The sequence below is a fragment of the Carassius gibelio genome, chromosome B6 (assembly GCF_023724105.1).
Source record: "Carassius gibelio isolate Cgi1373 ecotype wild population from Czech Republic chromosome B6, carGib1.2-hapl.c, whole genome shotgun sequence".
Taxonomy (NCBI): Eukaryota; Metazoa; Chordata; class Actinopteri; order Cypriniformes; family Cyprinidae; genus Carassius; species Carassius gibelio.
Window position 1 is genome coordinate 2,109,663 of NC_068401.1, and position 17,490 is coordinate 2,127,152.

At 34.0% G+C, this 17,490-nt stretch overlaps 1 protein-coding gene across 1 annotated transcript in view; it reads left to right on the plus strand.

Annotated features, from left to right (window-relative positions):
- Nucleotides 1-17,490, plus strand: part of LOC127960289 (cadherin-22-like) — a 172,097-nt gene that overhangs the window by 115,388 nt on the left and 39,219 nt on the right. The window contains exons 5-8 of the mRNA XM_052559927.1: nt 2,551-2,718; nt 7,094-7,281; nt 8,281-8,537; nt 13,404-13,540. Of these exons, the coding sequence (XP_052415887.1) occupies nt 2,551-2,718; nt 7,094-7,281; nt 8,281-8,537; nt 13,404-13,540 (750 nt within the window). The remainder of the gene's footprint in view (nt 1-2,550; nt 2,719-7,093; nt 7,282-8,280; nt 8,538-13,403; nt 13,541-17,490) is intronic.

Here is a 17,490-nt window from a genome sequence, read left to right on the forward strand (position 1 = left end):
ATATATATATATATATATATATATATATATATATATATATATATATATATATATATATATATATATATATATATATATATATAATATTTGCTAATATTATATATTATAATTTTGTTGTTGTTTGGTTTAAAAATATGATTTTGGGGAATTAAAAAGTTGGCATTTATTATTATTATTATTGTTGTTGTTGTTGTTGTTGTGTGTTATTATTTTCTATAGAATTTAAGTAAATTTTTGTTGTTTCAGAATGTGTTTGCATTAATGCAAATTTGGGAGAAGTATTATTTTCTATTATTTTCTTTTTTTTCAATAAAAAAAACATCTTAATTGTTTACAAATATGATGTTGGGGAATTAAATATTTTATTATTATTATTATTATTATTATTATTATTATTATTATTATTGTTGTTGTTGTTGTTGTTTTGTGTGTTATTATTTTCTATTAAATTCAAGAACATTTTTTGTTTCAGAATGTGTTTACATTAATGCAAATTTGGGAAAAGTATTATTTTCTTTTTTTTTCAATTAAAAAAACATCCTAATTGTTTACAAATATAATGTTTGGGAATTAAATATTTTGTTATTATTATTATTATTATTATTACAGTAAAGACAATGGCATTTTTACATTGCTTAATTGTGATTAAAGTAATATCACAGTGAAAAAAAAACAACATAAATAAATAAATAATAATAATAATAATAATGCTCATAAAAGGGGCTTTTCAAATTCAAATATATATGTATGTAAAAAGAAAAAAAGAATGACTTTTCCGAATAAAGATCATGGCATAATGCATTTTTTATTTTTTATTGCTGGCAGTACTTGCTCTGGGGAAATTATTGTAGATTAGTTCAGCGATAACAAACGACTCTTATCAACAGTTGCATTGATTTTGTCAGCTTTACACCAGCGCGTCTGACAGACACAGAATGAAAAGCACAAGGCTTTGATAGTGATTTCACGAGCTCTTTAATGTAGATGTAAGATTGTGGCTGATGAAATCTTTCACTCATCGCTACTGTAACGTCTGCAGTCGTCTCCTGCCGTGTGACTGACAGTGATTGTTAGAGGCTTGTCACATTTCGTGTCAAATGCACTGCATCCAGTCGTGCTCATGTGACATCAGGACAGAAGAGAGAGCGAGAGCGGGAGGAAAGGTTATACGCAACAGGTTCTGTTGTTTCAGCTTATCTTTTGCCTGCATTCTTAAAAAAAGGGTGATTTTAGGTTTCCCTGTGATGTGAACAGAATAAAGGAGCGGCGCAGCAGGAGTGTCAGGCTGGCATGTGTCCTTTACCATTCTCATCATTTCCATGCCTGTGTCTAACCAATGCCATGGCAACAAAGGATAATTGCAGTCCTTCAGGGCAACACAGTGCCATGGTCTTTATTTCACTCCCAAAATATCTTGATTCCAGGACCAGTGTTCCTGCGGCGAATCACGTTTAGAGGAGAAAAGCTAGTCATTTACAGACCTTCATGGCTTTTGAACCATCCTAGTTTTGTGTTTAGTTGCGAATCACTCATCAGTACAAGTGTGAGCTTCACGAAACAAGGGCTGGTTCAAAATTATAATATACAATAAAAATGGTAAATATAATTGAGTATTTGTTGGTATTAGATGTTTTATACTTTTTTGGTTTAATTTAAATTTTGGTTTACATTTTTATAATTTCTGTTTCTTACATTTTTTTTTTGAATAATAATAATATATTTTATTCAGCTTAACTGCAGGTTCAGAAAAAAATATATATATATTTAATTAGCCTATTTTCAATTTTCATTTTATTTTAAGTTTTTGTAATTTTGTGGCATGCTTTTGTCATTGTTATTTTTTTTTCTCATTTATACTATTATAGAAAATCAATTTTATATACTATATATACTTTTATGACATTTAATAATATTTTGAATCAGATTTTCTATTTTTTATTTTAATTTACATTTTAGATTACATTTTAGTATTTTTGTTGGGTGCTTTGTCTTTCTTTGTTATATCTCTATTTATTTTTCAGTTTTTATTTCAGCAATTCAGTTTAAAGTAATTTCAGTTAATTGCATCTATTGAATTAATTAGCTCCATCAAATATTTTCTATTTTATTTTATTTCAGCTCTATTTCAGTTTGCAAAAACTATTTGAATTGTATGGTTTGGGTTAAAATTATTTTTAATTGTTATGAATCTCAAAAGGGAGCTTCAGTCCATTTTTGCAAAATATTGTATGGATGGATAATTAGAGTGAAATACATTCGTCAGTCTCAAACGCTGGCAGTGTGAACACAACTTACAAAATCTTAAGGCATTTATAATTTCACGAGACTTTGTCTTCTTTCTTTATTTCATTTCTCCTTTGCATTTATATTCATATCAGTTTTTATTCATGGTACCACTTTAATTGCATTCAAAGTTCCTTTGAATTGAAGTTAATTCTAAGAGCATAAAATAACTATTAGTGAATTCAGACATGTGAAGCTGCTCGTGTGACCTTTAAACACCCATCAATCCACCTCTCTCTCTCTCTCTCTCTCTCTCTTCTTCTTCAGGAGTGATCCGGACGGCCGTGGCGGATCTGGATCGTGAGACACAGGACCGTTACGAGCTGGTGGTCAAAGCCACAGATATGGCAGGCCAAATGGGCGGTCTCTCAGGATCCACTACAGTGACCATCGTGATCACGGATGTTAACGACAACCCTCCGCGCTTCCCTCAGAGTGAGTGCGCTTTGCCACATCTCCTTCGGGTGAATGGTTCATCAGAACAGCCATCTGACAGATTCTTCAGCACATCATGCCCTTGCAAAATAAAAATTGTGATTTCCAAGTCATAAAGGTTAATAAATAAGTAACTTTCTAGAATAAGGTCTCATGTTTTTTACATTAGGTAACGCAATCGATCAGTCTTATTCAGATTGTAGCTCATTTCGAATTTGTATGATTATAGTATTATTTACATGCTATTATTAATATTTTTGTATTTTCAAATTTCATTTTCATTTTAGGTAACTTTTTGGAAATTCAGTTAATTTCTATTCAGTTTTAATTTACTCTTATTGAATTTTTTGAGTAAATATTTCTAATTTGTGCTATTTAAGTGCTATTTATATTCTGTTGTAACATTTGTTTATATTTTAAATGACCTTTTTTAACATTTTTATTTTTATTTCTTTTTTTTGCTTTTATCATTTTCTTTCTTTCTTTCTTATATTTATATTTAGCTTTAATCTTTTTTTTTTTTAATTCCAGTTAAACATTTCTAAATGTTTAAGGCAACATTTCTAAATTTAATTTTTTTTTTTCAATCTGATATTTGTATTTTATTTTATTGCTGCTTTATTTTAATCAATGGAAACTTTGTGTATATATATATATATTTGGTTCTAGTTAATGTTTTAGTTTCAAATTTTCTTGCAAAAAATAAAATAAAAAAACATTTACATTCTTAAAAAATGACAAACATTGATAAATGGGTAACACTTTACAATAATAATCGATAATCAATTAGACTCATCAGTAAAGAGCAAAAATTGCAGTTTATCAATAAAATCTGTTTTACACATTATTTGAAAAAGTAGAGCTCTCTTTATGCAACTGAAGTTGTCACCTTGATAAAATTCTTGTAATTCTTAATATTTTAAATGATTTGTTTAAGTGCTCAAAAGACTTTAAAGTATGTAATATTTGCATTGACGTTCTGTAATGCTGGAAGAGCACAGCTCTGTTTGCTTTGGCTCACTTTGAGTCGACTAATGCGGTGGAATCATTGAGCAGCTCCAGCTATAAACTAATAAAGCACAGAATCTGTCCCTGCTAATGCGAATGCGGCACAAGCCAGACACTACTTGAAAACCTGAACAATTGGAATGAACTAATAGAGTTTGGGATTGCAGAAGTGACACAAGCAGGCTGTGAGATGAATGTTGCAATTTGCATTTGCTCTTGAACATTCATCTACTTGTAGAGTCTCTTCTATAGAGGAAAAGGGGGTTAGTTTGTTTGTATTTGTGACCTGGAGCACAAATCCAGTATGGGTCGCTGGGGTATATTTGTAGCAATAGCCAAAAAAAAAACAAAACATTATATGTCAAAATTATACATTTTTCTTTTATGCCAAAAATGATTAGGATATTTAGTAAAGACCATGTTCCTTTCCAATTTCCTACCATAAATATATCAAAATGAATTTTTTTATTAGTAATATGCATTGCTTAGAACTTCATTTGGACAATGTTAAAGATGATTTTCTCAATATTTAGATTATTTTTTTTTTTTGCTCCCACAGATTCCATTTTTTTTTTATAGTTGTATCTATGACAAATATTGTTCGATCCTAACAAAGCATACATCAATGGGAGGCCTGTTTTTTTTTTTATCTTTCAGATAATACATAAATCAAAATTTCTTAAATGGACCCTTATGACTGGTTTTGGGCTTCAGGGTGAAAATGTGCCCTCAGGCCATCCATTTGTTTCTTCATCATATTTGGAGAAATGTGTCATTTCATCACTTGTTTACAAGTGGATGCTCTGCAGTGAATGGGTGCCGTCAGAATGAGAGTTCAAACAGCTGATAAAAACATCACAATAATCCACACCACTCCAGTCCATCAGTTAACATCCGGAGGAGACAAAAGATGAAACAAATCCAGCATTAAGATGTTTTAACGCTATATGATTCCTCTATTCATAATTTCTCCAGTGAAAAAGTAACAGTAAAAAAAACATGAAGTCCATACCTGAAAAAGAAATTGTTTGGATTTTGATGTGAGAGACAACAGGAGATGGACTTTTCCACAGGAGGAAGTGTTATTATGGATTATGCACTCATATTTTAGATGGAAGAAAAATCCAACTAATTATAATTCTGACGGCACCCATTCACCTTCAGAGGATGCATTCAGCACATTTTCATTTTTGGGTGAACGGCTGTCAAAATCTGAGCAACTGATGGCAGAAGTTTTGAGGTTATTGTTGCTTTAAATCACAGACTCTCGTTGAAAAAGAGATTGTGAGTGTGAACGCCACTAAACCTCTGCTGTCAGTTCTGAATGTCTATCAAACAACCGTCAGTCATATGTGTTCGGTCAGTAACATCAAAGTTCAGTCAAAATCCGTCAGCCTTCAAACTCCAAATTATTCCACTGTCTGAAAGAATCTTTTTGGATGGGATTTCTTTTGATTAGAAATTCTGTAGTATAGCATGTGTACAGTAAAGGTTGATTTTATTAGAGTTAAGAAAATGTGACTTAATTGAATCTACACTACCATTCAAAAGTCTGGGATTGATACGATTTTTATTTTTTATTAAAAAGTCTCTAATGGGCTTTTATGGAAGTCTCCATTTATTTGATGAAAAATACAGTAAAAACAGTGAAATATTATTACGATTTAAAATATTTATTTTCTATGTGAATATATAGTAAAATGTAATTTATTCCTGTGATGCGCAGCTGTATTTTCAGCATCGTTCCTCCAATCTTCAGTGTCACATGATCTTCAGAAATCAGAATAATATACTGATTCGTAGAACCACATTTTACATTAAAATGCATACGAAGAATCATGAGCTCACGTTTATACGTTTCATATTAAAACATTTGAAAACAAATGCCACTAATGATTCAAATGAATCATTCCGTTGAGTTTTGAACTGATTCATTAGAACGAATGATTCACAGACACATTCTAAACGTTTCTTTAAATAATCTTCGAACCAGGCTGACTTGTGTTTACGAGAGCATCACATATCATCTCTTAACCTCAGTGCTCATGCTACGTCCGTCTAGAAAGATTTATACACAATCATTAAGAATTGATTTCTCTGTGGAGAAAATGAATGGTCGGTTTCCACGAGTCGATTTAATTCGAAGCTGTTTCAACAGGAACGCAACACAATGTCAAACCTCGCTTTAATAAGCACCCAGGCATTACATAATGTACAGTCTGTAATATATGTCATGTAGGCAATATGCCTGAGTGCAGTATGTGTCATAACGGAGAATAAAGATTTCAGTTGGGCCCACAATACAAAAAGCAGCTTAATGAATTAGAGGCTAGAGCAAAACTGGCATAAATGAGGCTTTTGTGGAGAATGAGAAGGGGAAAAAAGAGGAGGGAGTCATCGAAATATAGAGAAAAACAGACATCAGGGCATGTGAGACAGTATTACAGCGAGTCTCTTTGCTGTAATAAAGCTAATGCTGTTTTCCTCTGGAGGAAATGGAAAGGGAGGATGGAAGAACAACAGAAAAGAGAACATAATACCCCAATGTGTTTCATTGCTCTTTATACAGTGTGGCTGCAAACACACACACACACACACACACACAGACATGAAGTGTATTAAAGCATTGGCCTCGTGCTCCGCTCTGATTTGAACAATGAGACAAAGTGCTTTTTATTTGTCTGAGCCTGTGATGTGTATTACAAGTCAAACACATGCAAACTGACTACAGAGTAAGATCTGTCTGACATGATGCATGAAAATAATCAAATGCATATCTATATCCATTGAAATATAATATTTTAAAACTCAAGATAATCAGACATTTTGATGTGCACCAAATTCTGCACATTACATTGTACAAAAAAGTGTCAATAAAGACATGTATAATGTTAAAAAAGATTTAGATTAAATTGCAATAAAATTGTCATGTGTTTGCTGTATTTTTAATCAAATAAATGCAGTCTTGATGATCATAAGAATTACATTGCTATGCACTGTTTTGTGTTTGCATATAAAACGAATAGGATATATTTACATTTAGAAATTTAGCAGAACCTTTTATCCAAATCGATTTAAAAATGAGGACAACAGAAGCAATCAAAATCAACAAAAAAAGCATTTACATGCAAGTGCTATAATAAGCCTCAGTTAGGATATTTAGTGAAAAATTGTGCAATGCTTTTAAGGCATCCAGAGCAAATACACACATGCCAAGAAACTAAATATTTCATAGTATGTATATTTATTATCAAAGGTTTTGTTCTTTTACTGTATTCCCCAGTCCTGATAAGCATGCATTCTCTCCACAGTGTGTCAACATGAATGGAAGCCGTAGTAAAAACATCATCCTCTCTTTCGCTCACAGAGATGTATCAGTTCTCGGTCTCGGAGGATGCGGCCGTTGGGACGTCGATCGGCCGGGTGATCGCGACAGATGCAGACATGGGCGAGAATACGGATATGAGTTACCTGATCAAAGACGAGGAGGGTGGAGAGCTGTTCAGAGTCTCCACTGATGGAGATACACAAGAGGCCATCATCACCATCAAAAAGGTAGATAAAAGACATTTCACGCTCTGAAGGTCATCCTGCCCTTCACATGTGACCGAATGATGTAGTTCGTTGATAGCTAGTGATTTTTCAACATCAAGTAGTGATTCAATACAGCACCCAAATGTGTGTGTGTGTGTGTGTGTATATGATGCATCAAATGCAAAAAGCAAAAAAAAAATGTGTGTGTATATATATGATGCATCAAATGCAAAAAAAAGTGTGTGTGTATATGATGCATCAAATGCAAAAAAATGTGTGTGTTTATATATGATGCATCAAATGCAAAAAAAAATTGTGTGTGTGTGTATATATATATATATATATATATATATATATATATATATGATGCATCAAATGCAAAAAAATGTGTGTGTTTATATATGATGCATCAAATGCAAAAAAAAAAGTGTGTGTATATATATGATGCATCAAATGCAATGATGCATGGCTGAGCCTGCGATATGAAAAATCTATGTTTTATTAAAGGGAAATGTTTATTGAATTTGATGCATCAGGCTTTTATGCCTTATATAGTATGTAAAACAATTTTTGTAACAGTAAAAATGCACTTAAATATCAGTGGTCGCTCTATATTTCCAATAATATGTCTCAGTAAAATGAGACTGCAATGATGCAATCATATAACACAGTGATTGAGAGCTGGAGAAATAAAGGCTCCTCAGAAGATGTGAGATGTTCTGGAGGCTTGTGAAGATCATTCCTCCACTGAGGAACAGTGAAACAAACGCTCCTCGAAAGATCCTGAGGATTAGATTTGAGACTCTAAAACATGATTGATGGAGAATCAAGTAAAGCTGAGCTGCTTCAGTCCAGGAAGAGTTCATCTGGAGATATTACTGACCTTATTCTGACCTTTACTTGACAACAAAGAGACACGTGAAGCTCCAGCTGAAGCTGGATATGTGTACAATTAATGTGTAACATTTAGAGCCTTAGAAAGTGTGTCTTTATAGTTTCTAAATGTCTCTTTCCTTTCAGCCTCTAGACTTTGAGAACAAGCGCTCTCATAATGTGGTCGTCGAGGCTGTGAACAAACACGTGGACCCTCGTTTCGTGGATCTGGGCTCCTTCCGGGACCAGACCATCGTGCGGGTCAGTGTGTCGGATGTGGACGAGCCTCCCATCTTCATCCCTTCGATCGGCACCATCATGGAGGTTCAGGAAGACGCTCGCCTGGGTGCGCTGGTCGGGATTGTGACCGCCAGAGACCCGGATATGGATAACGTTCCCATCAGGTACAGTACAGTCCATAATGAACCAGACAACTGAATGTACACAAGTATCATCATTTAGGGATTTCATTTGGAAATACTGCATGTCATAAAATGTGTCATGAATGCTGTTTTATGTTGAATGTAAGGTCAGCGCTGTGATGGGATGTTGTTTCAAGAACATTTCCTACTTGTACATTTAATGGCATTTTGCATGTTTTAAAATGTTTTAGTTTAATATACGCTTCTGTTGAGTTTTGAGTTTACTGTTAAGTTTTATTATTTTCTTTTTATTACAAAAATAGAGTTTGCAGTACAAAATGCTCTTAGATTTTCTGTGTCCAACATGTTTGTGTGTCTATATAAAAAAGATATGATGGACTTAACATGATACTAACTAGCTAACTAACTAACTAACTAGCTTACTAGCTAACTAGCTAACTAACTAGATTACTAGCTTACTAGCTAAATAACTAACTAACTAGCTAGCTAACTAACTAACTAACTAACTAACTAACTAACTAACTAACTAGCTAGCTAGCTAACTAACTAACTAGCTTACTACCTTACTAGCTAACTAGCTAACTAACTAACTAACTAACTAACTAGCTTACTACCTTACTAGCTAACTAACTAACTAGCTTACTACCTTACTAGCTAACTAGCTAACTAACTAACTAGCTAACTAACTAACTAACTAACTAACTAACTAACTAGCTAACTAGCTAACTAGCTAGCTAACTAACTAGCTAACTAACTAACTAGCTAACTAACTAGCTTACTACCTTACTACCTTACTAGCTAACTAGCTAACTAACTAACTAACTAACTAACTAACTATGTAAATAAATAAATAAATAAATAAATAAATAAATAAATAAATAAATAAATATCATTTTCCACAATGCATATAAATATTGGCAACTTCTAATTATTTTTCTTTTTAATATAAGTTTTAGTATTTTTGTTGTGCTTATATATTATATTGTGGGTGCTGTATTGTGCTTATATATGTGTTCATTTATTACTATTATTTATATACTTGTTTATTTATATAATGTATAGCTATTGTGATAATTTCTGAACGAAAGAAACACATACTAGTTATTTTATTTATATACGTTTAAAGAATGTATAGCTATTATTATTATTATTATTATTATTATTATTATTATTTTGTATTATTCTTAGTAATTTTGTCACGTTTCTGTTATTTTTATTAGTTTTTTAAAGAAAGGGAGAAAGAAAAAAAGAGAAATTGAAAAGAGAAAGAAATCCTTTATTCAGCAAGGTTGCATTACATTAATCAAAAGTGTCAGTAAAAGCATTTATATGATATTAAGCAATGCAACCGTTTTCATCATCATAATAATACGAAATATTATTTGAGCAGAAAATCAACACATTCGGATGATATGTGTATAAATCACGCTCTAGAAAGACTGCAGAACTTTAGGCCTGAAATATTTAGCAGTAATATGCCCAGACATTTCTAGAAAAATTGTTGCATGGGCAAAACTTTGTTGCACAACTCTTGTTGCAGCTATAGATCTTACAGGGGCTTTGAATTTAAATACATCATTACGCTTGGCAGCGACGGTGCTTTATCAGCTATTTTATCACAATACACAACTACAGTGACTGTGAGCCTCAATGAGATGAAGTGAAAAGGCAAAACAGTTTGTTTATGTGTGTATTTGGGCATTTGTGTGTGTGTTCACGCTGGCCACAGTCCACTTCTTCTTAGTTTAGACAAGGATCAATTTCCTCCATTGAGGAGCCTATTACTGGAGATATATATCGAGTCATGGAAGCGTAACAAAGTGTGGCTCTTGGAATGTGCTCCCATTACGCTATGGGCATCTTGGCACGCACAGTTATCAACCTGCCATCCTTCTTTACAAAACACACACACACACACACACACATGCGTGCCGTCCAGAAAAGCCTTTCCACCTCCAGGCCTTGGGAAGCATGTCAAATGTCTGCTCAGTCGCAAAAACTTTCTGTCTGCCATTGTGTAGTCTTGCGTGTCCAGGACTGTGACTCCAGGCATAAAGTCTGGTTCACACTGCGGCTCATTCTGGCCAGGAACCGCACGATTATTTGGGAAGAGACAGCGTGACTGACATGTGAAGTGATCGAGCACGGTTTGTTTTTATATGCCTTTAAGGGGCAGGTTTATCAGAAATAGATTATACTGCAATACTCTGGTATGGAGAAGCACTCGATAATCGTGAGAGATAAAGATGCATAGTGCATGGTTTTCAGGTATAAGAAAGATTTATTTTTATTTTTTTTAAGAATTTTTCAATCATTCATAGTGAAGTGCAAAATAGATTTTCATGAATTTTCAGATTTGAAGATAGATTCGCCATGGGATAAACAACAACGAAAACAGCATCACTGCTTTTGTTTTACATTTATATTGCCAAAATTATAATTATATAAATATAGCTATAAACTTTAGCTGTAACTTGAAATGAAATGTAAATGTAAATCTAAATATATTTATGTATTATTGTATATTTGTTGTAATTTCTGTTTTTCAGTGTTGTTTTAGTATTAATTTTATACTACTACATACATGAATACTATAGTATTTATTCATATTTAAAATTTTTATTTTATAGTTATATTTTTAGTAATTTTGTGCTTTTTTTTTAGTATTTTTTCATAAATATCATTTATTTTATTTTTTGATTTTGCCAAGACAACTTTTTAAATTGAATAGTTAATATCAACATTTTTAGACATTATTTAATCCAAGTTTTAGCTATCAATAACCACATCGTTTTAAATGTTTTAATTTTCTTTCAGAGCTGTAGATCCATCTTGCAAAGGCACAAATTAAGACCCGCTTTTCAATATTTGATGACACTAACTGTTAATCTTTGGCAGTGATATTTTTATTTTATTTTTCGGTCGGAGTGATAAAGACCCCTTTGTGAGTCAATCAAATTAGAGTGTGTTAGAATAATAATTATATTGTATATAACTTGCATCAGACGGTCAGTGATTGGACTGCTGTTGCATCGTCTGAATTGCGTAGCGAACCCTGGCCATTATCAAAGACACCCACCCTGCATTTCAGTCACGCAATTCGACTTCCTGATAGAGCTTTTTATTCTCCAGAGCCATCAGCGCACTGAAATATGATTTACTCATTGCCGCGGCTCAAAGGTGACGCACAAGGGAAGTAAAAGGCTTTTGCTGGCCCTATAGTCTCTCTCTCACACATACACATAGCCTTTGCAAATTACCTCCATTAAAAATGCATGAGGCTGTGCTCAAAGTGCTCCAGGTGTTATAAAGCACAGTGCAGAGGCAGGAGACTGGTTGGCTGGCACATGTCGGCGTATGGCGTAGAGCCCATGCCCATCAGTACCACTTTAATCATCTACATTGGACTCTACTAGCAAACATAGGCTTTGCCCAGAGCCCCATCACTCTCTCCTTCGTCCGTACCACCCAATACCAGCGGGACAGCGGGCGGATGAAGCCCTCGGAAAGCACTATACCTGCTGGAAAAACACACTCCTGCTGTTTGGACAGGAAATATGTGTTTGTTTTCCTTCAGCGGTGGCTTTTTATGAGCTCCAAGAGAGACATTGATACCTGCGCCACATTCAGATCTCGATTTTTTTTAGACACGGCAAGAAATGTTTTTGTCAAGTAAAACAACTAAACATTCTTGAATCAAGAAACATTAATCTATCAAGGGACTTTATGCTTAAATATCTTAAATATCAAATATGTGTCGATCTGTTTCCCTTTTAAAATAAAGTTTATATTTCTTATGCCATTAGCAGATTTTTCTTGTTTTGAGTACAAGCTCACATTAAGGAGTAGTTCACCCAAAAATACACATTTGCATTCCATCACTGCCTCCGTAATGGATGCTCTGCAGTGAATGGGTGCCGTCAGAATGAGTCCAAACACTCCAAACAATCCACAGCACTCCAGTCCATCATTTAACATCTTAAGAAGCCAAAAGAAACAAAACAAATCCATCTTTAATGCATTTTGAACTTCAAACAAAAGAGTCTATAATCTATAATAATTCCTCCAGTGAAAAAGTGTTCTGGTCTGAATAAGGAGAGAAATCGGCATGAATACTAGATGGTTGTGCAAGAATTTGTTTTTGTTTATTTGTTTATGAAGAACATCTTTGAATGCAGCTGTGCATTAATACATGCAGAACAACTCAAGGCTTTTTTAAACCAATGCACACTGGACTTGTGCTTCCCTGACAATTAAAAGCCAATAAGAGTAATGTAGCTGAGAAATCTTTTCCACGGCCCAAATTCAGGATCTTCTGCGCCTTGACGTTAATAGCTTCATTTCTTCCGTCTCCCTTTGGGCAGTTTAACTTTTTCCAAAGCTCCGTCTCAACCTATTGGCACAGAGTAATAAGCACAAGGTAAAATAAGAAGTGAATTAATTCATATGAATTTATATTCCACATAAAGTCTAAACCTGCGGAAGCTGACATTAAACCCGCAAGGGTCCTAGAAAGGAAGCGAGTGTGACGAGTCAGAGGGAAAAATAACAAAACTTCATCTCTCTGTCAGTGCTGTTTGTATTCCACATGGTATGAAAATATATTTTGCTTTATCAAAGCACCTTATGAAATATTAATCGTTTGTTTGGAGAGGGCGATTGAAGGACTGACTGAAGTTCATCCTCACAATCCGTGACTAGAAGTTAACGCAATTCAATTATGACGATCTATCTGTGTGTTTTGATTTTCAGTTTCAATCTCAGACTCTTGATGTGCTTTTTAGTGCTTGACCGTCCCACTGCACTGTTTTATGAGAAAGGGCATTAAAAAGAATAAAAAGTCAGATTTTTCTGTCTCTTTAAACCTTATTTGTGCTTTATTCCCAGGTTCTCTATAGACCAGAGCACAGACCAGGAGCAGATCTTTAACATCGATCCTGTAACAGGCGCCATCACTTTGGGAAAGATCCTGGACCGGGAAACTGCCGGCTGGCACAACATCACGGTCACCGCGGTGGAAGCAGGTACAAACCCTGTTCACTGCACTCCATCAGTCGCAAACCAGTTTCAGTCAAGTGGCCCAAATTCTGTGCAACTAAATTAGAGACTTAATTCCCTTAAAGTCAAAACAGAGGGATGGTCGGTGCATATGTTTTAGAGCATATTTCTAATCTAGTAATGCGACATGTGCAACCTTTCTGAACATTAAAGGAGTCATTAAATGCCTTGTACACTGCTGTGATTGGCTAACATCTTTGCATATGATATGAGCGTTACATGTGGAGCTCTCGAAAACCACCAATATTAACTTATTGTGAAAAGTGTTGATTTCATATATATATACAGTATATAGGTTGCAGTGCTGCAATAGCCAAACGCAGTCATATCTACTGACGTGTGATGCAATGATCAAATACTTCCATCATAACAGTGAAAAAACAATGTAAATAATTCAGAGACTTGTTGAGCAGTTAACTTTCACTGATGCAAAATTCTGTAAAAATACATTAAACACTTACATATTACACCGATCAGAGCTCATCAAATGCAGTTTCAGATTTGATGGTCCTCAGGGTTAGTTTATAAAGTTTGCAACATATTTGCCTTGATTACACCCAACGATGATGCATGTTAAGGAGCACGTCAAGAATTATTGGTGAAGTCACGTTCGTGCCGATTTCAAATCCAGGTTTTTTCAGGAAAATAGAAAAGAATAGTTAATATTTTAAAGTTGGAAGTTAGTTTTGATTTCTGAAACTTGCAGCAAACCTCTAAAATGTGTCAAGAACATTTTGTCTTTCCGTTTCGTAACCCCTTTGACCCTTACGCTTTAACATTCAGATCCCAATTCTGGAGTCTTAAACGATATGTTTTTCTCAAGACATATGATCGCTCTTTCTAAGAGTTGCATCACAGCTTGGGTTTTAGTTGGAATTTGTTGTATTAAAGTTAAGAGAAAACCGTTCAATCTCAATCGCAGACACAAATACCAGGGTTTTGCTGCAAGATAAAGTCCTTTTTTCCAGAAAAGAAGTAGTAGTTTAGCAAAGTCAACGGCTTAATCAGAAAACATGGGATCTGGAGTCGCTGGGCAATGAGGCGTCGAGTGGCCAGTTTGGAAACGCTTTCCATAATTCCCTCGTACATCCGTATTTTAAAATTTCACACTCCACTCAAGAGTGTAATGAGTGTTCATCGAAGAGTTACGTCTGCAGATCGATGTGCGGCGAGAGTTTCACACGCCATTGCTGGAGATATTAGTAAATATGATATTTCAGACAAAATCTGCTCATGCACAGAACGCAGTTGCCTCAGTTGGCTGGGAATAAATACAATTTCAATCTTTTCAAGGCTGTTGGTTTAGTCCTCTACTAAAGCAGGCGTGACAAACGTCTACCGATCGCGCCGTGCTCCAGCGCTAGAAGTCGACTCGAGGAGATGGGATTTTCTTTACTGTCCAGAAGGAGTTATCAGCTTGGCTTCTTTGCGAAGTCTTGGCACGATGCTTCCAGACTGGAGTTTTACTGTCAGAAAGTCTGGCAGGCCGTCGGCTCGCCGCAGAATCCTATCTGCTGAAGAAGAGTGACATATAATTTTTGTGCGTTTGATAGGCTGTATGATATCAAACTGCAGACAGTCTCTCTCTCTCTCGCGCTTACTCGCTTCGTCTTTTTCAGGTGATAAATAGAGGAAAAACCATCATGTCTTGCCCTAAGGGTAAAGAGATACTATGAACACAGTTGTGTCTTTATCTCGACAGAAAGGACAAAAATAACTGCACTGCACTCTCTCTGGATTTTGACCCCATCAAGGCTCATGCCCTTTCCGGCCATTAGAAATGCAGAAGGGTTTCTATGTAACAAAAAATGACATTTCTGTAATCACGGCCAATCTCCTTGCTTCCGTTTTTAATGAAAAGGCCAAAGCAGAGCGAGTACGAACGGAGGAGCTCCAGTGGATTTCACCGCTGGTCGAGTTCAGCTTCTCAAGTGGCTTTAGCATTGGACGTCACATGGTAGCATTACGATTTATTTTCATTTTTTCTTGATTTGAATGCAAGTCTTTGACATCAAGGACAAAATGTAATGTATTTTCTCAATATATTGGTGAATTGAATTAAGCATGCAACTTTATCATAAATATAAATGTAGTTAAATGTATAATAACAGTCGGTGTATGAATGAGTGTGTGCATGGGTGAATGTGAGGCAAATTGTAAAGCGCTTTGGATGGCCATGTGGTCTGTTGAAAGCGCTATATAAATGCAGTCCATTTACCATATTCCATTTAATAATAATAAAAAAAAAAAATATATATATATATATACTCTTAGAAATATATTCTAATTATTAATGCTTCATTAATACTATTAATATTAATTATTAATACAATTAATATTCACTTCGGTAGAGTTAGAAGGAGGAATTTAATTCAAGATATAATCTCTGAAAACACATTTTAATATCTCATGCGGTTTTGCTTCTCTAAATAGTTTTTAATTTTAAGGATGCATCTTTTTAATTGAAACCTAATTAAGAAAATGTTTTTAATTTTGTTATAGTATAAGTCAGTGTTTTATTTTTCTAAATGCGAATATATTACTAAAAACTAATTTAATTTACTAAAAACAATCTTCAAAAAAAGTGTTAAAGTCTTAATGTCATCTGCGAGTTTTATTTGGAAAATGACTTTATTAAGAATCTTTTTAATGGAAATTTTAAGAAAATGCTGGTGTTTTTATTGAAGTCCATTAGATATGATCTATCTTTTATCTTTGCAATTATATAACGAATAACAAATTAATTTATTCATTCTTCTATTGTAATTAAATTTTTTAGTTAGTTAGTTACTCTCAGATATTTAACATGACATGTTTCTGTTCAGTTTTCCAAACACAGTGCATTCAGTTTTAATGCATTGCACACAAGTCTGACTGTACTGGCCAGGGCTGTTTTATTGTTGAGGAGACAGATGCATGATTCACACATTTCATCTGCAGGGATGACCTGAGTTCACAGACATTTATTGCATCTGACATCGTCTGTCCGAGAGGCCGTGACGCAGTGAAAATAAAGCAGCAGTGCTTTTACTAGCAAAGTTAAATTTAGCCCTTTATACACTATTTTAAATGAATCAAGCTCGTCCAGACTAGAAATTCACTTATTGCTTTCGCGCCAAATTGCTGCTCTTGGATGTCTCTGATGTCTTCAGGCGTGGGTTGAGGACAGAGATATTGTTTTGTCAATTTGCACAACATTTGAAGCTCATTAGGCACGGTTAGTGCAACCGGGAGAGCTGATAAAACAAGACGAGTTGAATTTAATATTTAGGCCATAGGTCTGAGTCTGTGTCAGTTCTACTAATTCAGTGCCAACATCACGCAGGGAAGGTTTCGTCTGCTGCGCGTTACTCTCGCTGGAGCTCTCGTGAGTCAGAAATACACCAGAGGCAATCTGAACGCTCTTTTCTTTATTTTCTTCTGTTTTTATGAGACAAACATTCGACTGGGTTTGATGAATCATGCAAGATCGTTTAAACTTTCTTTAAATATGTTTTCTCACAACGTGTAGAGAAACTGATTTACAAAGTACCAACTCTGTAATTGTAAACTATTATGAAAGACTGAGGCTGCATTCAGTTTCATATTTTACATTTTAAACATATATGCAATAGCCTTACCAAAATAAATGTCAAAGCCCAGAGACTTGTACAGACATGAAGAAAGTTTACTGGCCAGTATTTCTTTATTATTTAAAAAAATATATATTTTTACTTACAAAAGAAATGAAGAAAAGGTTACAAAAAAAAAAAAAAAAAAAAAAAAAAAAAAAAATATATATATATATATATATATATATATATATATATATATTTTTTTTTTTTTTTTTTTTTTTTTTGTAATTAATTTTTTTATTTATTTAAATCAGCACAAAATATTAAATATTACCACAATAAATATTTTATTTATTTATTTA